General features: G+C 38.2%; 1 protein-coding gene across 1 annotated transcript in view; it reads left to right on the top strand.

Moving 5' to 3' along the window:
- Window positions 1-10,367, top strand: part of LOC127450079 (heparan sulfate glucosamine 3-O-sulfotransferase 4-like) — a 204,076-nt gene extending 193,709 nt beyond the window's left edge. Inside the window, exon 2 of the mRNA XM_051713815.1 lies at window positions 9,527-10,367. Within this exon, the coding sequence (XP_051569775.1) occupies window positions 9,527-10,181 (655 nt within the window). The 3' untranslated portion in view covers window positions 10,182-10,367. The remainder of the gene's footprint in view (window positions 1-9,526) is intronic.
- The last annotated feature ends 13,362 nt before the right edge of the window (window positions 10,368-23,729 follow it).

The following is a 23,729-nucleotide window of genomic DNA, read 5'->3' on the forward strand; positions in this document are numbered from 1 at the left end:
ACCCACCAATTCATTATCTCAAAAAATTAGAATACATCATAAGACCAATAAAAAAAACATTTTTAGTGAATTGTTGGCCTTCTGGAAAGTATGTTCATTTACTGTGTATGTGCTCAATACTTGGTAGGGGCTCCTTTTGCTTTAATTACTGCCTCAATTCGGCGTGGCATGGAGGTGATCAGTTTGTGGCACTGCTGATGTGGTATGGAAGCCCAGGTTTCTTTGACAGTGGCCTTCAGCTCATCTGCATTTTTTGGTCTCTTGTTTCTCATTTTCCTCTTGACAATACCCCATAGATTCTCTATGGGGTTCAGGTCTGGTGAGTTTGCTGGCCAGTCAAGCACACCAACACCATGGTCATTTAACCAACTTTTGGTGCTTTTGGCAGTGTGGGCAGGTGCCAAATCCTGCTGGAAAATGAAATCAGCATCTTTAAAAAGCTGGTCAGCAGAAGGAAGCATGAAGTGCTCCAGAATTTCTTGGTAAACAGGTGCAGTGACTTTGGTTTTCAAAAAACACAATGGACCAACACCAGCAAATGACATTGCACCCCAAATCATCACAGACTGTGGAAACTTAACACTGGACTTCAAGCAACTTGGGCTATCAGCTTCTCCACCCTTCCTCCAGACTCTAGGACCTTGGTTTCCAAATGAAATACAAAACTTGCTCTCATCTGAAAAGAGGACTTTGGAACACTGGGCAACAGTCCAGTTCTTCTTCTCCTTAGCCCAGGTAAGATGCCTCTGATGTTGTCTGTGGTTCAGGAGTGGCTTAACAAGAGGAATACGACAACTGTAGCCAAATTCCTTGACATGTCTGTGTGTGGTGGCTTGACCCCAGCCTCAGTCCATTCCTTGTGAAGTTCACCCAAATTCTTGAATCAATTTTGCTTGACAATCATAAGGCTGCGGTTCTCTCGGTTGGTTGTGCATCTTTTTCTTCCACACTTTTTCCTTCCACTCAACTTTCTGTTAACATGCTTGGATACAGCACTCTGTGAACAGCCAGCTTCTTTGGCAATGAATGTTTGTGGCTTACCCTCCTTGTGAAGGGTGTCAGTGATTGTCTTCTGGACAACTGTCAGATCAGCAGTCTTCCCCATGATTGTGTAGCCTAGTGAACCAAACTGAGAGACCATTTTGAAGGCTCAGGAAACCTTTGCAGGTGTTTTGAGTTGATTAGCTGATTGGCATGTCACCATATTCTAATTTTTTGAGATAGTGAATTGGTGGGTTTTTGTTAAATGTGAGCCAAAATCATCACAATTAAAAGAACCAAAGACTTAAACTACTTCAGTCTTCCACGACATTCTAATTTATTGAGATGCACCTGTATATGTATGTGTATATATATATATATATATATATATACTCTATTTGCCTTCGTAAGAAAGAAAGCCACCCCAGCAGCTCCCCGCCCCGGTCCTTCTACCTACGGGTATGAGGCCAGCACGGCTAGCACTGGAGGTGATTTGGGGACCCCAATGGGACCACCTCTGCCGGGTATCCCCCCACGGACCTCCCATTCCCCAGATGAGTCCGCCGGCTCGTCTCACGGCGAGTTCGACCTCTTGTTTTGGAGCCCGCGAAGGTGATGAGCTCTCGAGCGCAGCATCGGAGAGCGGGCTCGTCCAGTCAGACGCGGAAGCCTCAGCTTGGCTCCCCCCCTCGGGTACGGTCGCTCAGTCACAGGTTGATGCGGAGATGACGGACATGCTTTCCCGGGCAGCCGCGAGCGTAGGGCTAGAGTGGAACCCTCCACTGCTGACCTGTTTGAAGGCGTTCAGACAGAAGACAGTGGTTCCACTGAAACTGTTTCAGAGTCTCCTGGGGCATATGGCATCCTCAGCGGTGGCCACTCTGACCGGGTTGATGCATATTAGACCGCTTCAGCACTGGCTCCAGACTCGAGTCCTGAAATGGGCATGGCACCACGGGACACACTGCGTGGCCATCACGCCGGTCTGTCGCCGCCTCTTCAGCCCTTGGACCGACCTCACATTTCTACGGGCAGGCGTTCCCCTAGAGCAGGTCTCCAGGCACGTCGTGGTTATGACAGACGTCTCCAAAATGGGCTGGGGCGCTGTATGCAATGGGAACGCAGCCACCGGCTCCTGGACGGGCCTGCGGCTACATTGGCACATCAACTGCCTTGAGTTGTTGGCAATTCTGCTTGCCCTATGGAGGTTTTGGCCGTTGATCCAGGGCAAGCATTTGTTAGTTCGGACAGACAACATGGCAATGGTGGCATACATCAACCGTCAAGGCAGTTTACACTCCCGTTGTATGTCACAACTCACCTGCCGTCTCCTCCTCTGGAGTCAGCAGCACCTCAAGTCGCTGCGAGCCACTCACATCCCGGGCGACCTCAACACTGCAGCGGACGCGCTGTCATGACAGGTTACCCTCAGGGGAGAGTGGAGGCTCCGCCCTCAGGTTGACCAGCTGATTTGAAGTCGATTCGGGCAGGCACAGGTAGACCTGTTCGCTTCCCGAGAATCCTCCCACTGCCTGCTCTGGTATGCCCTGACCGAGGCACCTCTCGGTATAGATGCGCTGGCACACAGCTGGTCCCCTGGACTACGCAAATATGCATTTCCCCCAGTGAGCCTACTTGCAGAGACCCAGTGCAAGATCAAGAAGGACGAGGAGCAGGTTTTCCTGGTAGCACCCTACTGGCCCACCCAGACATGGTTCTCAGACCTCACACTCCTCGAGACAGCTCCCCCTGGTGAATTCCCCTGAGGAAGGACCTAATTTATCAGGGACGGGGCACCATCTGGCACCCGCGACCAGACCTCTGGAATCTCCATGTCTGGACCCTGGACGGGACGCAGAAGACTTAAGTGGTCTACCACCCGTGGTGGTAGACACGATCACTCAGGCTAGGCCCCCTCTACAAGGCACCTGTATGCCTTGAAGTGGCTTCTGTTTGCTAAGTGGTGTTCTTCCCAACGCGAAGACCCCCAGAGATGCGCAGTCGGATCGGTGCTTTCCTTCCTGCAGGAGAGGTTGGAAGGGTGGCTGTCCCCCTCCACCTTGAAGGTGTATGTAGCTGCTATAGCGGCACACCACGACACAGTGGACGGTTAGTCCTTAGGGAAGCACAACCTGATCATCAGGTTCCTGAGAGGTGCCAGGAGGTTGAATCCCTTCACTGCGCCTCATTCCCTCATGGGACCTCTCTGTAGTTCTTCAGTGTCTACGGAGAGCCACCTTTGAGCACCTGCAGTCAGCCAAGCTTAAGGCACTCTCTTTAAAGACTGCCCTCCTGACTGCGCTCACTTCCATCAAGAGGGTAGGAGACCTGCAAGCGTTCTCTGTCAGCGAAATGTGCCTGGAGTTCAGTCCAGGCTACTCTCACGTGATCCTGAGACCCTTACCGGGCTATGTGCCCAAGGTTCCCACAACCCCATTTAGGGATCAGGTGGTGAACCTGCAAGCACTGCCCCAGGAGGAGGCAGACCCAGCCATGGTGTTGCTGTGTCCGGTGCGCGCTTTACTCATCTATTTGGATCGCACGCAGAGCTTTAGAGTCTCTGAGCAGCTCTTTGTCTGCTTTGGTGGACAGCGGAAAGGAAGCGCTGTCTCCAAGCAGAGGATCACCCACTGGGTCATTGACACCATAGCAATGGCATATCATGCTCAGGACGTGCCACCCCCGGCAGAGCTACAAGCCCATTCTACCAGGAGTGTGGTGGCCTCCTGGGCCTTGACCAGTGGTGCCTCTCTAACAGACATTTGCAGAGCAGCGGGCTGGGCAATACCCAACACCTTTGCGAGGTTCTACAATCTCCGGGTGGAACTGGTTTCATCCCGTGTAGTGGCAGGCACAAGCAGGTAAGTCCGGGATAGCTGGCTGGGTGTATCGCTTGCGTATAGCGCCTTTCACCTCCCCTGAGCTGAAGACGTCTGCTGTTTAATCCCAGTAGTGTTCACAAACTGTGTTCCCTGGATGATTTCCTCCGAGCCCTGTGGCAGACGAGTTTGTAGAGAAACTCACTGCCGGCTCAGTACATGTGCTAATTAAGCCCTGTACTGGGGTAGGTGCTCCACATGTGTTGGTTCCCCATAGGTAACCCGATGCGATGTATATCTTCCGCTAATTCGTTTCCCTGTTGGTAAACTGCGTCTTCCTTGGGCAGAGGCCCCAGTCACCATATTTGTAGAAACTCCTCCCCCGTAGGGTAGGACCTACCATGGGACTTCTCCACATAACATACTTCCAACAAAACTCGGCAAGACCATGAGATGTATTTCCACTCAAAATACCCTACCCCCCCTGGGCGGAGTGTGGTCTCCCCGGTGTCTTCCCCTTGGGAGTGACACCCCCCCCCTCCCCCACCCAATGTAGACCTGGTGGCCCCAGTCGGTTAACAAATTTCACTCTTTTTTTGGGGGAGAAAAAAAAAGAGGATAAGAGGCCACGACTGGGCTAGCCTGTCTCTATCTTTTGGGCAGTCGACTTGTCCCCAAAGGGCCATTCGACACTCATAACTATGTTGGGGGAGGTTATGTGTCGGCCTGGTGCGCTGGCTACAAGGCACACGATTGTCTGCCCGTCACCCACCGCCTGTTCTAGTAACACAGTTCAGCCAGTTGTGGTGTTTTGTATAGGGACCTCTAGTGTCACTACATCGACACAACGTCGAGTGAGTGACAGATAGGGAATGTCATGGTTACTTGCGTAACCTCAGTTCCCTGATGGAGGGAAAGAGACGTTGTGTCCCTCCTGCCACAACGTTGAACTACCCGCTGAAATGGCCGGACCTTGTCTCGGCTCCTCAGCATAAAACCTGAATTAGTGGTTGCAGACCAGCTCCTTTTATACCCGTATGTCTGGGGGAGTGGCATGCAAATACCACTCGCCAATTTTCATTGGCCTTTTATCAAAGACCAGAGGTGTCTTGGGCTCCCAAGAGTGACCCCTAGTGTCACTACATCGACACAACGTCTCGTACCTTCCATCAGGGAACGGAGGTTACGCAAGTAACCATGACGGTAATAATGGTGGTGATGAATTACAGATGGACTGATGCTGCACAGAACAAGAATATTATCTTCTCTACTAGATAATTCTCTACATTGTGGAACCTTCTTGTCAAAGGTTAATTACATTTTTCAGCAGCATTTCTTTAGAGCAGTAATATCATAGCAGTAAATCCTAGCCATCAGCTGGAAGGTTGCTGATCTGAACCCTTCAGAAAGAGTGTGCATCTTCAGTGTTAAGGCTTTGGCCTGCTTGTTAAATTTGTAGATAGTATGGTGCTATTAAAGTTAGAATGAACAACCTGAACTCTACCACATTGTTTATTATAATGCCAAGTTTGATATAGTCAGGAATAGTAGGTGGCAATTTTAGTGGAAATGAGATAATTTACACCTGTAAATACACCTTTATTGGTGCAAAACATATCTTTCTCCATTGCAGGCCAGTCATAAGTTGCTGTGTATTGTGACTAAATAAAATTGTTATTATATTAGATGTTTTGCCAGTGACTGTTTTTGAGGATTTTAAAAGCTTGAAATGGACTTGAATATTTTTCCCCCTGTCTGCTGCCTTTGATATAAAGCTCAGGATAGTCACTAGATAAGGGCTTGGAATGCTAATGGAGAGCTTTCTTCAGTTACTGTATATTTCCTTTTCAAGTGAAAGTGAAAACAGTACTTTGAAATTTCTGTAGGTAAAATCAGCCTGTGCTTACAGAAATGAAACACTGCCCCCAGTGGCCAAAACGGTAAATGTTGTTGGGCGTATGAGTACGTGTGAGCTTAATTTTCCAGTGTAATTTCTACGGAGGGGCGCCAAAAGCAAGTTGTGAAGCAAGTTGTTTTCAGCTGTACAGACTGTGATACAGTGAAGAGGAATGTAACCATCAGTGGAGTAAAAATCTAATGTTAGAAGGGAAAAATGCAACATCTGAATCACGCTCTGAATCACTGATTGTTAACACGACTTCCTGGTTTCAGTGCGGGATCCGAACCTGGGTTGCCCATGCTGCTGATGCAACATACGTCTGGTCTTGCACAAGGAAAGGTAAACACACTGGATCCGATGCAAAAATGTCTGATAGGAGATGCCGCTTGTCAGTGAGTCGGCATAATGTGGCTGATCCTAGGGTACTGGAACTCTCGGAAACAACATGCCAACTTCCCAATGTGATCACATTGGTTAGAAACACACATTTTTTATTTATCTAGACTTAATTTCAATATTTATCTTCTATTGTTGGATGTGGAGAAAAGGACAAAGGATCTTAATACTCATGCAATTTGTTCTCAAATTATTATTTAATGTTTTTTGTAGTTTAAAAATAAGTCTTTTTAAATGGTTGACAAGCCAATTGTGTTCAAGGTGTGATTTTTGTTTCTTGCCAGTTTAACAAAGGCTCGAGTTTATTTATTTATTTACTGTGTGTGTGTGTGTGTGTGTGTGTGTGTACTCGCTACTACCAAAGCTGGAAAAGGTCAAACTCAAAGATTAAGCAAGCATGTCAAAAAATTACCTAATAAAAGAGTGCAGGACAATTTGACAGGTTTCAGCTGAAGATAAAGACCTGCTCTTTAACCATTGTGCCCCAGAGCAAAGCTTTCAATTCTTGAATTTAGTTGAAATTCTTAAACAAAAATTTATATTTGGCTTTGAGGGGTTGAGACCAAGGCAATTAAATAATTATGCTATCTATAACTGTTTATATTTAAAACCATGATATTTTTTTCTTTCATATATTTAGCATGTCACTTTTCATTTTTCCAAAGCCGCTAGCATAGATCGCATATATTTAGACTTTATTTTTAAGGGTTTAAAAAAAATCCCTTTTAGTTTATGGTGATGGGGGCATGACCGAGCGACGTTTGTAGAGAGCGAGGCCGAAAGAGTAAGAATGGTAAGGATTGACACCTGTGGGAAATTATCTCTAACAGCTGTTTGTGTTTGCAGTGAGAGCTGAGAGGGATAAATGGGGAAGTCCAGACCGCAAGAGGGGAGAGAGAACTACGCTTCAAACGCCTGAGTGTGCGTTTAAGTGTGTGTGCTGAAAAGCCATGTTGTTTATTGTAAATAAACGGCTTCACTGAGTAAAGAATACGCTTCCTCCTTCCGACAGATCCAGTGACTTGTTACATAGTCCTTCTGTACAAAAAAAAAAAAAAAAAACACTACACTGTGGTTTTATGCAAGTAAAAAAACTAATTTCATATGATGGAGTCAACCTGACTAAATTAAATTAGACCACTGAAAGTCGTTTTTAGGATCAACTCATGTACAAATAGCTCAATAAGGTAGCAACTGCACATTTTCTGTTTTTACAGTGTAGCAGTCTCAAAATACGTTATAAAACTATAAATACTTTGCAAAGACTATTTCTGTGAAATGCAATATGTACAGAATAAATTTGCTATTAGATAAAATCAGCAGATTTTAGTGAGCGTTACATTGAATTTGACATCTGTGATATGTTTCTTTAGTTTTCTGAATGTATTGATTTGTCTCAAATTGTCTTAGTTACAGTACATAGAACTGAAGGCATATGAATTATGTAGTCATAAATTTAGGGTAAAATTTTTGTAGTGAGATTTAATGAGGGATCATACTGAATAGATCAGTATGAACAGATCATAAAGCTGAGAGCTTGCTAAATATTCATTTGTTTTGCACTCCTGAGGCATGAATTACATTGAAATATAAACCCAAAACAGAGATAAAAAAATTAAATAAAAAATAATCTTTAAATTACTTTTTTTCTTTTTCTTTGAATGACTTTTCTACCAGACTGATTCATTCCCAGTTTGATCTTTATGATACAAAGTTGAACACAATACTTCATACAGTGACAAATAGCTGCCTTTTATCACTCAAAGCATGAACATGTCTCATGTAAAAAAAAAAAATAAATAAAAAAAATAAAAGACTTAATTAATATGTTTCCTCTCGCGTGAGGGTTGCTTTAACATAATATCAGATCAAGATGAGGAAGAGGGTCAGGGGATGTCCCTGCTAAAGAGGACTTAGACGTTTCTGTGAAGGAACGCAGTGTGTGAAGCTCACTGAGTAAATGTATGACAAAACAGTACTCCAGGCTCAGCAGTATTAATGATATGCAGTGAACTCATTATTAAAGTTCCAAAAAAGTGCCAGGAGTAACACAGATGGAGTCAATTAAACAATGAGCATGCTTGTACACATGCATTTCATCTTTGGTCTTTTATCTCTTACATGTTACTCTATGGGTGTAATTAGCAGTACGGTCCTTCTTGCAACATTATGTCCAGTGATAATAAAAGTTATTTTCATGTGTAATTTCAAATAATTTACCGCTTAATAGTTATATCAGTTTTGCACAATACCCTGTCCTTGGGCATTCCTTTTAATAACAACGATGATGCACAATATTAACAAACTAGGGTTTTTATACTATATCATTTTTTTTTTTTTTGGTCACAAACTTCATTGTTGACTGTTTGGGATTTTCTGTTGTTTTTGATAAAACAAAACCTCAGCTTTCAAATTATTCATGAAATTCAAACTATAAATGTTGTTTTTATGCTCTTTAATGTGGCGTGTCAAATTGCTGTAGCTGCTGTCAATTCAAAAGGGAGCACTGTGTTGTTTATACTCTGATCAGCCTTCCTCTACTACAAATTATAGTAAAAAAAAAGAAGAAAAAATGAATGGGTAACACTACAATATAAGGTAGTATTTATAAACATTAGTTAATGCATTAGCCATCATGAGCAAACAATTAAAAATATATAGTCAGTAGTGTAGTCTTAGGGCATACACAGGCATATGCCCACCTATCTTTCTTAGGATATATATATATATATATATATATATATATATATATATATATATATATATATATATATATATATATATTAAGTGTACAGAGATTCTTTCTAAATGTTTGGAGTATCAAAATGCTGATATTAACTTTTTTTTTCATTTGTCCTTTTAATTTAGCCGTGACTGTAAGTTTGAGTTTTGAGGGTTTTTTTTTTTTTAATTATTATTATTTTTTTTTATTTTTTACAGTATGTTTAGATTGTATTTTTTGTTTCTGTTTTAATATTTTAGGGCTTCCAAAGTTAATGTGTTAACTGATTTGATTTAAATGTTTTTAACATTACTAAATTTCTCAGGGCCATCTAGAGTTATCACACACTGAGAGCATTTACATGCACATTCTTACATGCAACAACATTTGTGGTCATGTAAACGGTTAAAACAGCTTTCCTTTATTGGGGTATGATCATGAAGGATTTAAGCATAAACCAATTGACACAGGTACATTTTTGCCCATTATCCAATGTAAGCAATTGTTGTGTGCATGACTGTTGAAATTTTGACATCTAAAGCAAAGAATAATCCCATGATTTCAAGTCTCATGTAAAATTAGTTTTCTTGCATTGTCTGATTTTTTTGAATAAGCTGATTGTTGGTAGTTATCAACTTATTGGTGTGCATGGAAGCACACTAGTTCTGACTCACATTAATTTCCCTCTCTTACTTCTGGTGTTTTTAGGGAACTGATGCCTTCTACTCTGGAGGGCCAGATCACAATGGAGAAGACGCCCAGCTATTTTGTGACAAACAGCGCCCCAAAGAGAATCCACTCAATGGCGAGAGACATTAAGCTAATCATAGTGGTGCGCAATCCAGTGACCAGAGCCATTTCAGACTATACTCAGACACTCTCCAAGAGACCAGAGATTCCCACCTTCGAAGTGCTGGCCTTCAAGAACCGAACACTGGGACTGATTGATGCGTCATGGAGTGCATTGCGAATAGGGATCTATGCTCTTCACCTGGAGAGCTGGATGCAGTATTTCCCCCTCTCGCAGATGCACTTTGTCAGCGGAGAGAGGCTTATTGTTGATCCGGCAGGCGAGATGGCGAAAGTACAGGATTTCCTGGGACTCAAGGGAATTGTTACAGACAAACATTTCTATTTTAATAAAACCAAGGGATTCCCGTGCTTGAAGAAACCAGAGGACAGCAGTACCCCACGATGCCTTGGCAAGTCCAAGGGCAGAACTCACCCCAAAATAGACCCTGATGTAATTCGCAGACTGCACAAATTCTACAAGCCCTTTAACATGATGTTCTACCAAATGACAGGGCAAAACTTTCAATGGGAATTGGAGGAGGATGGTAACTCACCTGGTTTCCGGGACTAAAAGACTACTGCTCCACACCACCAGCCTCCTCACAGCAGTAAAGCCCATCATTCCCTCAAACCATGCCTCGACACGTCAATCAATCATTGCTGTCTTTGCAAAAGTATGTGTACCTATAGCAAGAGTACTGATCTACTCTGTCAACCTCCAATACCAATAGTGTTTATGATGGCAAACGTTATTGTACATATTATCCGGAACATAAATATATTTATATTTGTTGAAGAGAAGAGGATTGTATTCATTTTTGCTCAGAAAGAGTTGCTGTACGAATCATGTCTTCTATGATGATGCATGCAATGAGTTAAGTGTCCTTACCCACCATCACCTTGAGGGTTTTATTTTTTAATCTTTACTTTCCCTCATGCACACCAGCAGTGAGTGCAGTACAATTGACTCTGATAATCAAGGCCATTAGTGAAATCTGAAGCTTATAAGCAACTACAATCAAATGCAGATATTATCAGTACAGTAATCAACGAGAAAGTTTCAGCCATTTCAGTTTCTTCCTTTTTTCATGCATTTTTAAATTATGAATAATACACCATGTTTTAAATTAGCCAGAAGAAATGTAACTGAATGCACTATATACATTTTTTTTTATTTCTTTTTTTTTAAGAATTTTTAGAATGGAGAAAGCTTACTTACAAAAATAAGTTTTTTTTTTAGCAATGCCATGGTATTTTTTTGAAGTTCCTTGGAGTTCCATGGAAATACCAGTTGGTTTCTAAAGTCTGAGTCCACATTGAAACTCTGGAATTCAAAATAGAATTAAACCTGAAATAAACAAAGTATTAGGATTTTTTAAAATTTGAAACAAAGAAATGTTATGATCTAAAATATATATATATATATATATATATATATATATATATATATATATATATATATATATATATATATATATATATATATATATATATATATATATATATATATATATATATATATATATATATATTTTATTTTACGATTCTGCACTATTTCTAGGTCACTATTGAAAAACAAATGTGGCGCACACTATCAAAATGAGTCGGAAGTCGCAGTGAGCCGTTTTTGGAAACATTAAATTTGGTCACAAACTTCATTTTTGACTGTTTGGGATTTTCTGTTGTTTCTGATAAAACAAAACCTCAGCTTTCAAATTATTCATGAAATTCAAACTATAAATGTTATTTTTATGCTCTTTAATGTGGCGTGTCAAATTGCTGTAGCTGCTGTCAATTCAAAAGGGAGCACTGTGTCTTTATACTCTGATCAGCCTTTCTCTACTACAAATTATAGTAAAAAAAAAAAAAAAAAGAATAATGATTAACACTTTACAATATAAGGTACTATTTATAAACATTAGTTAATGCATTAGCTATCATGAGCAAATATATATATATATATATATAATTTTTTTTTTTTTTTTTTTTTTTTTAAGTGTACAGAGATTATTTCTAAATGTTTGGAGTTGCGGGAGTGCAACTGATGGCACTGGTAAGACAGACAGTAAGCTGATCCACCAATCAGAACGTTCATTTCAGATGTGACTGGATATTTGCTTACCAATAATATTTTCAGTTTCAGTAAGGGGCGGGACATTTTCAGCGTCTGATGCACAAGCATTCCTGGAGTAACCATAATTTGGGGTTGGGTCTTTTATAAATTCACAGTAAGCCCACCTCTTCAGACACTACTACACCACTGATATATAGTATACTTGTACAGCATTTTTTAATCTTTGTTCATTTTAGTTTACAAAATACAATTTTTCATTGTTGGTTCATGCTAGTTCATAGTGCATTAATTAATGTTAACATGTACATCTTTTGATTTAAAAATGCATTAGTAAATGTTGATATTAAATTAACATTAACCAATATTAGCAAATGCTATAAAAGTATTGTTCAAGTTTAATAATGTAGTTAACTAATGTTAACAAAATGAACCTTAATATAAAGTAGGGGTGTGCAGCAAAGCCATTATCTGTATTTTTATCTGTATTTGTTCATGACAAAATTATCTGTATCTGTCTGTATTAGGATAGAACCGGATGTGGGCGGGAATTAAACAGGAAGTGCATAAAAACTAAATGAAACACCCATTTTTAAATGTTACTCTCGCATTTATAGTTTCTATTAATAAAATATGCCTTATATATGCTTTTTCATAATAATAGCCTAATATTAATAATAATTATAATAATAATAATAATAATTATTATTATTATTATTATTATTATTATCATTATACAATTATTATTAAAAAAAATATTGTATTCTTTTTTTTCCTTACCGGATGAGGCTGAATATGTAGGCTACATTGTCTGTGGAATATGTTGTTCACTGTGGTTTCTCCTGGTATTTCAGATATTAATATCTGCATGAAACAGAATTTCCGATTGTCTGTGCATGTATAACAACATTATTCTGAAGGCAGGAGGTATCAAGCAAAATGTGAAATGTCAAGCACATATTTTGCAGTGAATATTAAATACAAATTCAAACATTAAAATAAATTCAAATAAAATCAATATAGCCTACAAACAGGTGAAAGTCCCATTAGTCTATCAGGAATTTTTACAATAGGACACCAATTTAGCTAAATAATAATAATAATGTTAAATTTATATAGTACCTTTCCAGAGTTCAAGAACACTTAACATTCTCAAATTTAGCACAGTTTAAAGAAGTAAAAAAAAAAAAAAAAAAAAAGATGCCGCATGGTTCAGTTTCTTCATTTTGCATAAGGAGGAATAGGCTATTCCTAATAGATGAATATGGAGCATTTAAACCTTTATGGAGCATTTCAACTTTTGTTCTGAATAAAGTCTTAACCAGATAATTAATTCACTCACAATCATGCTATATGGCCCTAAATCAGCACTGCTGTGATTGCTCTGCTGTGACACACACTTGCTCGTGTGATAGAAATATATATATGTATATATATATATATACATATATATATATATATATATATATATATATATATATATATATATATATATATATATATATATATATACACACACACACACCGGTCAAAAGTTTTGAAACACTTGACTGAAATGTTTCTCATGATCTTAAAAATCTTTTGATCTGAAGGTGTATGCTTAAATGTTTGAAATTAGTTTTGTAAAATATAACTGTGCCACCATATTCATTTATTTCATTACAAAATTAAATTTAATTAGTATTTTGAAATTGATGAATTGGACCAGATAAAGGGATAAAGAAAAGCAGCCAATAAGTGCCCAGCATATAGATGGGAACTCCTTCAATACTGTTTAAAAATCATCCCAGGGTGATACCTCAAGAAGTTGGTTGAGAAAATGTCAAGAGTACATTTCTGAAAATTCTATGCAAAGTGTGACTACTTTGAAGACAGTTTTGATTTATTTGGGATATTGTTTGGTCACAACATAATTCCCATAGTTCCATTTATGTTATTCCATTGTTTTGATGACTTTACTATTATTCTAAAACATGAAAAAAAAAAAAAAAAAAAATTATAATGAAGAATGAGCAAGTGTTTCAAAACTTTAGACCGGTAGTGTATGTGTATAATATAAATGCAAATAGAAGCATTTTCAAAGGAGGACTCAGACTTTTGAACCCCACTCTATGTCAAAGAACCATGGTATCTGATTCCATCAATGTACCGTGCTACCATCATAGCACTGATGTAAGGAGTTGCAGAAATATTTGACTGGTTTAGTTGTTTTTCAAGGGATTACCAGTCTTAAAGGAATATTCCGGGTTTAATACAAGTTAAGCTCAATCAACAGCATTTGTGGCATAATATTGATTACTACAAAAATTTATTTTGACTTGCCCCTCCTTTTCTTTTAACAAAGCAAAAATCTGGGTTACAGTGAGGCACTAACAATGGAAGTGAATGGGGCAAATTTTGTTTGTTAAAATACTCAGTGTTTCAAAAGTATAGCCACAAGACACAATGGATATGCATGTTTAAATTATTTTAGTGTCATAAAATCGCTTACTAACCTTTTCTGTGTAAAGTTATAGCCAATTTTACAACTTTGCTGCCATGACGATGTAATGTCAACAAACCCTAAAATCCTAAAATGACTGTAAAAATGACAATTTAAACAAGGTTATAGCTCAAATAGTTTTAACAGAATAATTAATGTAAGTGCTTTTATAAAATTATAAGCTTCACATTTCTGCCTTTAAACCCTCCAAAAATTGTCTTCATTCACTTCCATTGTAAGTGCCTCACTGTAACCTCGATTTTTGCTTTTCTTAAAGAAAAGGAGGAATGAGGCTAAATTAATTTTTGTGGTAATCAACATTATGCCACAAATGCTGTCGGTTGAGCTTAACTTGTACTGAACACGGAGCGTTCCCTTAATTAATCAGTATGAGATTGATTTAGCTTAACGCATCCTTCTCTTATAAGGCTTTCTGAATCTAGTATTCTTTTAATATTTGGCACTGTGGTGTCATTAATCACTATGTGAACCATCACTACTTTCCTCCTCGAACAACTTTTTCTCCTCAAGAGTGATCCCATATTTTATGTGAGTTGATCACACCTGCTAGAACTGTCATTATCACACTCAAGGCTCTTTTTGAAAATTCTAAAGTGCTGCACATATGTTCCATTCATGGGTTTAAAACGCCACAGTTTTTCTTTTCTTTTTTTTAATGCAGGCACTGGTATAGTGATGCAGCAAGATGATAATGAGTGTAGCAGCAATGCTGTCTGAGTGAGCGGCGGGGAGTTTCCAAACATCTGCTGTAACAAAGTCTTCTGTCATTACAGACAAATGGGATATTAACAGAGTTGCCTTTGAAAATCATGAGAAAAGTGCAAGTTGCTTGCAACTTATAGTACCTGATGGATGCATTTCAGGTTTTACATTTACATCACTGTATTGAAATGACTGATTACTGATGTTTATGAGATTATTCCATTGATCTAGAAGCTAGATTTTTTCTTTTAACTTAAAAGCCATGTTGTTTTCATAAGCATGCTGTGTTATCGCTATACCATTGGCACAGGTAGATGATGTGTTTTTTCAAAAGACACTTGGGTGGTTTGGATGTGTTTTTACAAATAATTTTATTGTCAATCTGCCAATGTCTAGCTACTTCTTGGCCATCTAGAACCAAATTTGTGTTGCTAATTTGGCCTCATCTAAGATGGTGTCATCAAACATTTAAAATGTTATGGAAAGCACTATTGCATGAACTTTTCATGCTTAAACACAACCCTTTAATACTAATGGATTTGTATTAATTTGGCAATTTAACTCTGCGTTCTGCTAATGTAAACCATACATTTCCAAGTCTCAGCTGAATAGAGCGTTACTTGAACAACAAGCAGTGATTAAATGCAACAGCAAGTTGGATTATTTTAGGAAAACATTAATTACATTTGTGCTATGACATTTAAAGTAAACCCTCAGGATATAAATACCGAGATAAGGCATATCTCATTGGCTTCCCATTTAGAACTTATTTTCTATCATTAATTGATTATAAACATTCAGGATATAATGAACTTTAAAGTCAATTTGCAAGTTTACTTATTCTAATAAGGTTGACATAAACAGAATACTTCAGTTAAAAAGTGTGTGGTCTGTGTGTGTGCGTGTGTGTGTGTGTGTGTGTGTGTGTGTGTGTGTGTGTGTGGCTCATTTGATAAGACTTTGTTCAAGCAAACATAGTAATGACTATAACAGGGTGTCATTATTCATTCCTGTTTGCTCCTTAAATTCAAACAACAAGGGGACTTTGAGTTCCACTCTACATCCAGTCTGTTGTGCTTCTGTGCCATGTCTTACTATTAAACAACTTAATAAATCAATAAATCAATAAACACAGTCTTAATACACATCCCTGGCTGCCACAGCTGATGTCCTGTATCGGCCCCTCCCTCCGCACACCTCGCTGGCCATGCAGCGCTTGTTGTGTGTACTCAGTGCAGAGCTGGTGTGTTATTCACCCCGGGGAATGGCAGACCTGAGAGATAGTTACACAGAGCAGTTGGTTCAATCAGAGTAAGCACTGTGCTGCCCTTTTTATATCCTCCTGACTGAACACTGGAGCCTGAACAACAATATCCCAGGTCACCCTTTCGGCTTTGAGCCTCAGCTGTGTAGTTATCCCACTGGTGCTCTAATGTAAAGCTCTCTGATTTAAACTTTCTCTGTTCTGTTCAACACACCCCTATCTACTCCACCGCCCCCCCCCCCCCACCCCCCACCCCCACCAAGCAGCTGATTGGCTGCTTTTTCATTCTCTTTTTCTTTCTTTTTTTTTCTTCTTTTTTTGTGTACAATTTGCACAAGCCAAGCATAGTGTTAATATTGTTAATGGTTTCCTTAACACCGTGCCCTAACCAGGCGTGAACCGATTATGTGAGTTTTTGTCCTAAATAGCCACAACCGCAGCAGGACTACATCTACCACAAGGACCTGAATTTATGTGCTAGATGATTTGGACAACCATCCTAGTCCTTTTTTAGCAACTTATCAGCAACTTGTATTTTAAAACACACTGCAGCTTTAAAAGTAATGTATGAGGTATGACTGTGTGTAATTTATGTTGAAGAACAAAATGTCTCTTCAAGTGATGGAACTAGGAATTGGAAAATTCCCATTTAGAATTTCCCAATGTGGCAAATTAGTGATATAATGATATTATGTGGTTCCTTACACATTTCATGGCAGTTCTGAGGTGAAATGTCTACTGTGTGGCACTAAAAGCAAGTAAAATTTTCTCACAAACAGATGTGGCTTTTAAGTTTATTGCTGTTTTGAGTTTTAAATCACCAAAATCTACCCCTCTTGCTTATAACTTAAACCTAAACCTAACCGTTAGTGTCATAAAAGCAAATGTGAAGTGAAAAATGCTAAATAATTTTATGGTGCTTCTATGACTCTTTCCACTCATGTGTCGACTCGCATGCTCTTAGGGACTCGTATCCCGGTCTGTTGCATCACAAGTGCAACGCTCCATCAGTTGAGCTACCGCGCAATGTAATCGCACTCAAACAAGCTTATAAATGTAGTTGGTTTTGTAATGCAAATGGTATTGCCTCACAAGTCATGCACTATAGTAAAAGTGTTTTGATGTCATAAGCATTGTGTGAGGAACAGGGTGAAAAATAAGTTTCTAGTGTTAATTTTACTAGGAAACTACTGTAATACGTACAACGAGCCATGTAAAAACATTTTGTAAAAATATAGGTAAAGTAAGGTGTATCTATGAGGCCAGGTTTCCTATTTCTGCTTTGTTAAAGGAACAGTTCACCCAAAAGAGAAAATTCTCTCATCATTTACTCACCTTCATGCCATCCAATATGTGTATGACTCTCTTTTTTTCTGCAGAACATAAACAAGATTTTAAGAAGAATATTTCAGCTCTGTTGGTCCTCACAATGCAAGTGAATGGTGACCAGAACTTTAAAGCTCCAAAAAGCACAGAAAGGCAGCATACAAGTAATTCACAAGACTCCGGTGGTTAAATCCATATCTTCAGAAGCGATATAATAGGTGTGGGTGAGAAACAGATCAATATTTATGTAATTGTTTTTTTTTTTGTTTTTTTTTTTTTACTGTAAATCTACACTTCAACATTCCAGTGTGGCAGTGAATTTCACTTTCACATTCAGCCACCTACTGGTCAGGGCTGGTCAATGGTGGAGATTTATCATAAAAAAGGACCTAAATATTGATCTGTTTCTCACCTAAACTTATTATATCGCTTCTGAAGATATGGATTTAACCACTGGGGTCTTATGGATTACTTTTTTTGCTGCCTTTATGTGTATTTTGGACCTTCAAAGTTCTGGCAACCGTTCACTTACATTGAATGGGCCAACAGAGCTGAAATATTCTTCAAAAAATCTTTGTTTGTGTTCTGCAGAAGAGAGAAAGTCATATACATCTGGGATGGCATGAAGATGAGTAAATGATGATATAATTTTAATTTATTGACGAACTATCCCTTTAAGATGGGCAGCCCTGCCCACAGTGAAATCTCCTCATAACTGCACATGAAATAATGAATAATTTCTGTTTTGATTGCAAATTAAATTATACTTTTCAATGAAATAAACTAAATTATGAAATATATCATGATGGAAACAACAAAAGTTTAAGGCTGCTCTGATGCTGAATTTCATTTACACAGAACCAAAGCAGCATGGCACAGGAATAATTTAGTCTGGCTTTGTATGCAGTATTGCGTCTTTACACAGAAATTGAGCAGGCTGAGATCAACCTTAACACGCCTTAGGACATGGTGCAAACCTTTGCTTTAGTTTCATAAGGATAATTATTCAGCTGAAGAAACGAGACTACAATCAACACACTGTGAAGAAAAAAAATCAAGATAAGTATTTTGTGTGAGAATACTCAACGCTTTAATGCGCTGCAGCGGTGAATTTGGGTTCTTGCAGATATTTTGGAATGTGCAGCTTCATGAATATTCTGTATATTTGCACACTAAAAAAAAAAAAAAAAAAAAAAAAACTCATCTAGATCAAAACAAATTCTGCTATGACGTAAATATCAGAAGTGTATAATGTATATATGCAGCTAGAATTCTTTTTCAAAGAAAATAAAAGTGGAACAAGAGCCACTGAGGTCTCAGCCTCCTGTATGTGTGTGTGTGTGTGAGTGAGTGAGAGTTGATGTGCTGCTGTTATGTTCTGGCAACGCTTTTGCTGACTCAGTGAGCAAAGAGATAGAAACGAGCTCTGAGTGCTCAGAACTGCGGTGAGAAAAGGAACAAGAACCTCTCAGAATCCAAGGAAAAAAGATGAAACTTGAAAGGAATTACATTTCGATTACTTTACAGTCTGTCTATTATTCTTGAACTCCAACAAGAGGTGTTCCTTTAGTGTACTCTGCAATAATGAAAATGGGGATGATACAAATCCTACCCTCTTTTAAGAGCAAAACCTGAGGTTTTACATTTAAATCAGTCTCTGATATTGTCAAACGTATGGGGAGGAGAGTTTCTCTGTGCAGGAGTCATTTGTTTCCAAACCATTGAATAAAAGTTTAATTTTATCATAAAAAAAGCAAGCTTAATTTTTTAACTTCCAACAGTCACCAAAAAGTAGATTTGCATATTTTAATTTAGACTGTAATTTAAATCATTATTAAACTGAACTGTCTTATTAGTTAATATAGTTAAAAAGTACATAAAGACCATTATACAAATACAAGTGGATTTTTAAAATTTTTGAAGAAGATGTGCTTGGTTCTTGCCTGTACAAAACTTGCCACCACAATGTTATCCACCTTATTTTAAAATGTGTAAGCAAGCAAGCGGCTGCATTTCCGGCAAGTGTGACAGAGTTCTGCTGTCACTGACTGCAATGTAATTAAGTAGAAGGATAATAAGACCAAAATGTATTGATATTGGCTTATAAACTAAACTATCACACAACCACAGGATTTACAGCGGAATAATATCCCAATGTCGGATGTCAGCATTTAAAAGTAAGTAGGTAATTCACTTGTTGCTGTGTGTTGTAATAAAACCATAATAAAATCTACTTCTTACTTTACCAAGAGTGTGACGATGCAGTATTTTCATTTCTCCATGTAACCCTCCATTAATATGTATCTGCGAAACCTCAGATGATGCCTTTATTTATTTATTTCCAAAGGTGATGTTTCATAAACCATGCTGAATGAGTGCTCTGTGTGTCTGTTTACTATACACCTCTAAGAAAGAGAGAATGCTCTCTGACAAGTACGGAGAGAATAATGTGTTTATCATTTTGCCAAGATGAAACAAGTTGCAGTCTGGGTGCAAAGAAAGTTGAAGTAGCATTTTCCCAGCGGATTTCTGCTCTCCTTCTCTCTCCTGGTTGCGTAACATTTGTGGAGACAGAGCTTGGCATTTCAGTGCCTGATCTCTCATTCATTCTGCCTGTACAACAGTGTGTTATAAAACTATGGCAAACTGCAATAAAAGGTAAAATTATATGCGCTCCAAACAAATGTTTATGAAAATAATTTAGCTGCAAGCAGTGATGACAGGCCCAAGCACCATGGGTCCATTTCCACCCGGTAGCTTTTGGAAAACAATGCATGATGGACACATGCATTTTGTCGAGGAAAGCAAGACAAGTGCCTCCAAAACACATGAATATACAAAGAAAATAATAATAACATTTAATGTGTTGCCATGGCAATACAATTTAAGATATCAAGTATCCCTTCACAAATTTACATTAGCTGTGTCTTGACATTATTCTAAACAATTTTGAAGCGATTTGGGTAAACTTAAGAGGACTATGTCAAAGTTTGCTGTAAGTGCCACACTTCCTGCTGACAGCTGGTGGCACTATGACAGTGACCCATAATAGCCACATCAATGTGATCAGCCCCCATTACCAAACATACAACTGAATATTCATCAAAATCACACAATGCACAAAGAATAAGGCACTTCCCATTTCCAATTTTTCACCATAAATTTATTGCTTCACCATGGTGACACCTTTCAAAATATCAAAAATCCATTTGCAATTTAGCATTTGCAATGTCTTAGCATGATGTTGCTCAAATTTGGTGCCAGTCACATGAATCCCCTAGGAGGAGTATTTAAAAGTTCAGAGCCTGCAATTTTTAGAAAATCCAAAATGGTCGACTACCTGTTGGGCGGAGCTAATGACTGGGAGAATGAAAGTTATTCAGCTTGATGAGAACTATATATGTACCAATTTTGGTAATTGTAGGTGAAAATGGGGCTACTACAGAGCCCCCCTTACATGCCCACCCCCCTGCAACTTTGCCCAGCCCTAAAGGCCGATGACTCTGGTGTGTGTGCAAAATTTCAAGAGTTTTCACGCATGTTAATTACACCAAAAGAACCAAAAACCTTGACAATAATAATAATAATAATAATAAATATAGATGCAAGCAGCGATGACGGGGCCCAAGCACCATAGGTCCATTTCCACCTGTCATGATGATGTTGTGGCAACGTCGAGGAACAATAGTTGTTTGTTGTTTACCAGTTGGTAATATTTGCTTTTAATGATTATTCTATGGGCGGACATGCAGTAGTCTTACCTAACTGATGTCCTTATTTTCCCAGCATAATTTAAAAGCTATTTAAACAATTTTGCGTATGAATAACGAATGCAGACTAAAAGTTAATGTACTTCATTTATTTTGAAAGAGAACAGAGAAAAAAATGCAACAATAAAAGAAATTGAGACCTATTGCCACATACTTGCAATGAAATTACAAGGCTAAATGACTTCTGTGATCATATTAAACTCTACGTAGACCAGCTTAACACCTAATGCATTGAATTACATTTGTTTAAAGCAATTTTAAGGATATATAAAAATGGTAAATGACTTCATTACAATATAATCTTAAGATCTACATATTTTTTCAATAAATAATTATATTAAATTATAGCTAAAATGAATCAGTTAGCAATAAAATAAAAAATTAAAAATGAATATATGTGGCAGACCTCTCCTTTTCCTATGAAGGAGGAAGCAGAAGCCAGGTGAACAATTCATGTTAGACTTGACTGCAAATGCTATATCCTAAAACACTGGAAAAGCCCACTGATTATATTAGGGAGATGTTGTCACGGACATGATTTTCTAGTTAATTTGCGGGAAACAGCACAATGCAGGGCAGTTCTGCATGCTGCTCATGTACCTAAATCCCCGATGCGTCCGTGTGCATCTCGCAGCAGCTGCACAGAAGATTAAAAAAAATAATAACAATTGATATTTGCTTGAGCGGCAGCCACGTTGGTCTGCAATCAGTCTGAAATCTTTAAATACTAACCAAATGAAATTTCATTGAGCTCTTCTGTAACCGCAAAAACATGGAGAATAATAATTTTGAGTCATAAATTTTACAGAATTGTCCTTCAAAAGTGTCAGAAATGTAGGCTAAAAAAGATGTCCATAAGTTACCTGGTGGTTTACAATAAAAATAAAATACAATAAAAAATTTAAATAAAAACATCATAACCAACTAAATTCATCTCGTAACATGACGTTTAGCTTCATACACAAACTCTGTCATCGAATAATACATTTATTTTATAGTCTATAATTACATTATAAACAAAACATTTCGCTGCCCAAAATATCCTAATATTTTATTGTGCATAGTTGAATGTTTTGAATGGTGGACAAATGCTGTAAAATAATGTATTTTAAGCAGCTTGTCAATGATTTGAAAATAGGCAATCAGTAATAAATTGGTGCTGTTTATATGTTTAGAGTTGCTGTCTGCTTTAGCAATAATGATTTTTTTTAAGTTACAGTTAATTCATCAAGCTATTATGGACCAGTCCAAGCTGACAACACTGCATGGACCACAAGAGACTACAGAAGCCTACATGTGTAGATACATTACACTTAAAAAGACTTAATATCCAATATTAATACTATTTTTATTTCGATATTCTGTTTTTAGTAAACTGTGAGAGACATGATGTGGGTGACTTGACTCAATGAAGTTCTTGATTTTAAGTTTTTAACCATGATGAAACCGCAATGCGAGCACTGTCTTGGCTGCACAAACGGCAAACACAATTTTACCAGTTGTTAGGTTCCGTGTCATGTGAAACTGCCTTGTTTAGTTTCTATTACACTGGATACATACCCGTATTTATGTTTTTGTCATGCCAGCCATCTCGGTAGATGTTATACAGTAGTCTCTGTAGTAACATTCAAGTGTATTGTTTGACTGATGAGTGTGCCTGTGCACGTGTGTATGTGTGTGTGCTTGCTTAAACAGTGAAACAACTCTGGCTACGTCTATGACTTTTGTTATTTATTTATTTATTTTTTTCATTGCATCACAAATGTCATAGAGTCTGAGTCAAGTCAGAGTAAAAATGCATCCGAGTCTGTGACAAGTCCATTAAAACTGAACTCATGACTCTGACTCGAGTCCGAGTCCAAACTCGAGTACCCCCAACTCTATCTAAATCACACAATGCATGCAGAAGATATGCTAATGTTAAATGCATTGTTTTCTGAAAGCCGCCGGGTGGAAACGGACCCATGCTTTTGGCATTTACATTATTCTAAACAATTTTTAAGCAATTTGGGTAAATACAAGATTACTATTTTAAATTTTCTATGGCTGTGTCCCAAAATAGTCACATCCATGTTTTTAGCCCCCAAGATTAAACATACATCTCAATTTTGATGTAAATCACACATTGTACACAGAAGATATTTCCCATTTTCACCATTAATTTAATGCCTCTCCATGACAGCACCATTCGATATATCAAAAATCTGTTCACAATTTGCATCTTCAATGTCTTGGCATAATGTTGTCTAAATGTGGTGACAGTCTCATGAATCCCCATGGAGGAGTATTTAAAAGTTCAGAGACTGAAATATTAAAAAAATCAAAAATGGCATACTTCCTGTTGGGCGGACCTAATGACTATAATTATGAAAGTTCTCCGGCTTGATGAGAACTATATACGTACCAATTTTGATGACTGTAGGTGAACATGGGGGTGCTACAGAGGCCATCTTACATGCCCATTTTAAACCTGTTAACGGTCA

This window comes from Myxocyprinus asiaticus, chromosome 13 (assembly GCF_019703515.2).
Source record: "Myxocyprinus asiaticus isolate MX2 ecotype Aquarium Trade chromosome 13, UBuf_Myxa_2, whole genome shotgun sequence".
NCBI classification, from domain to species: domain Eukaryota; kingdom Metazoa; phylum Chordata; class Actinopteri; order Cypriniformes; family Catostomidae; genus Myxocyprinus; species Myxocyprinus asiaticus.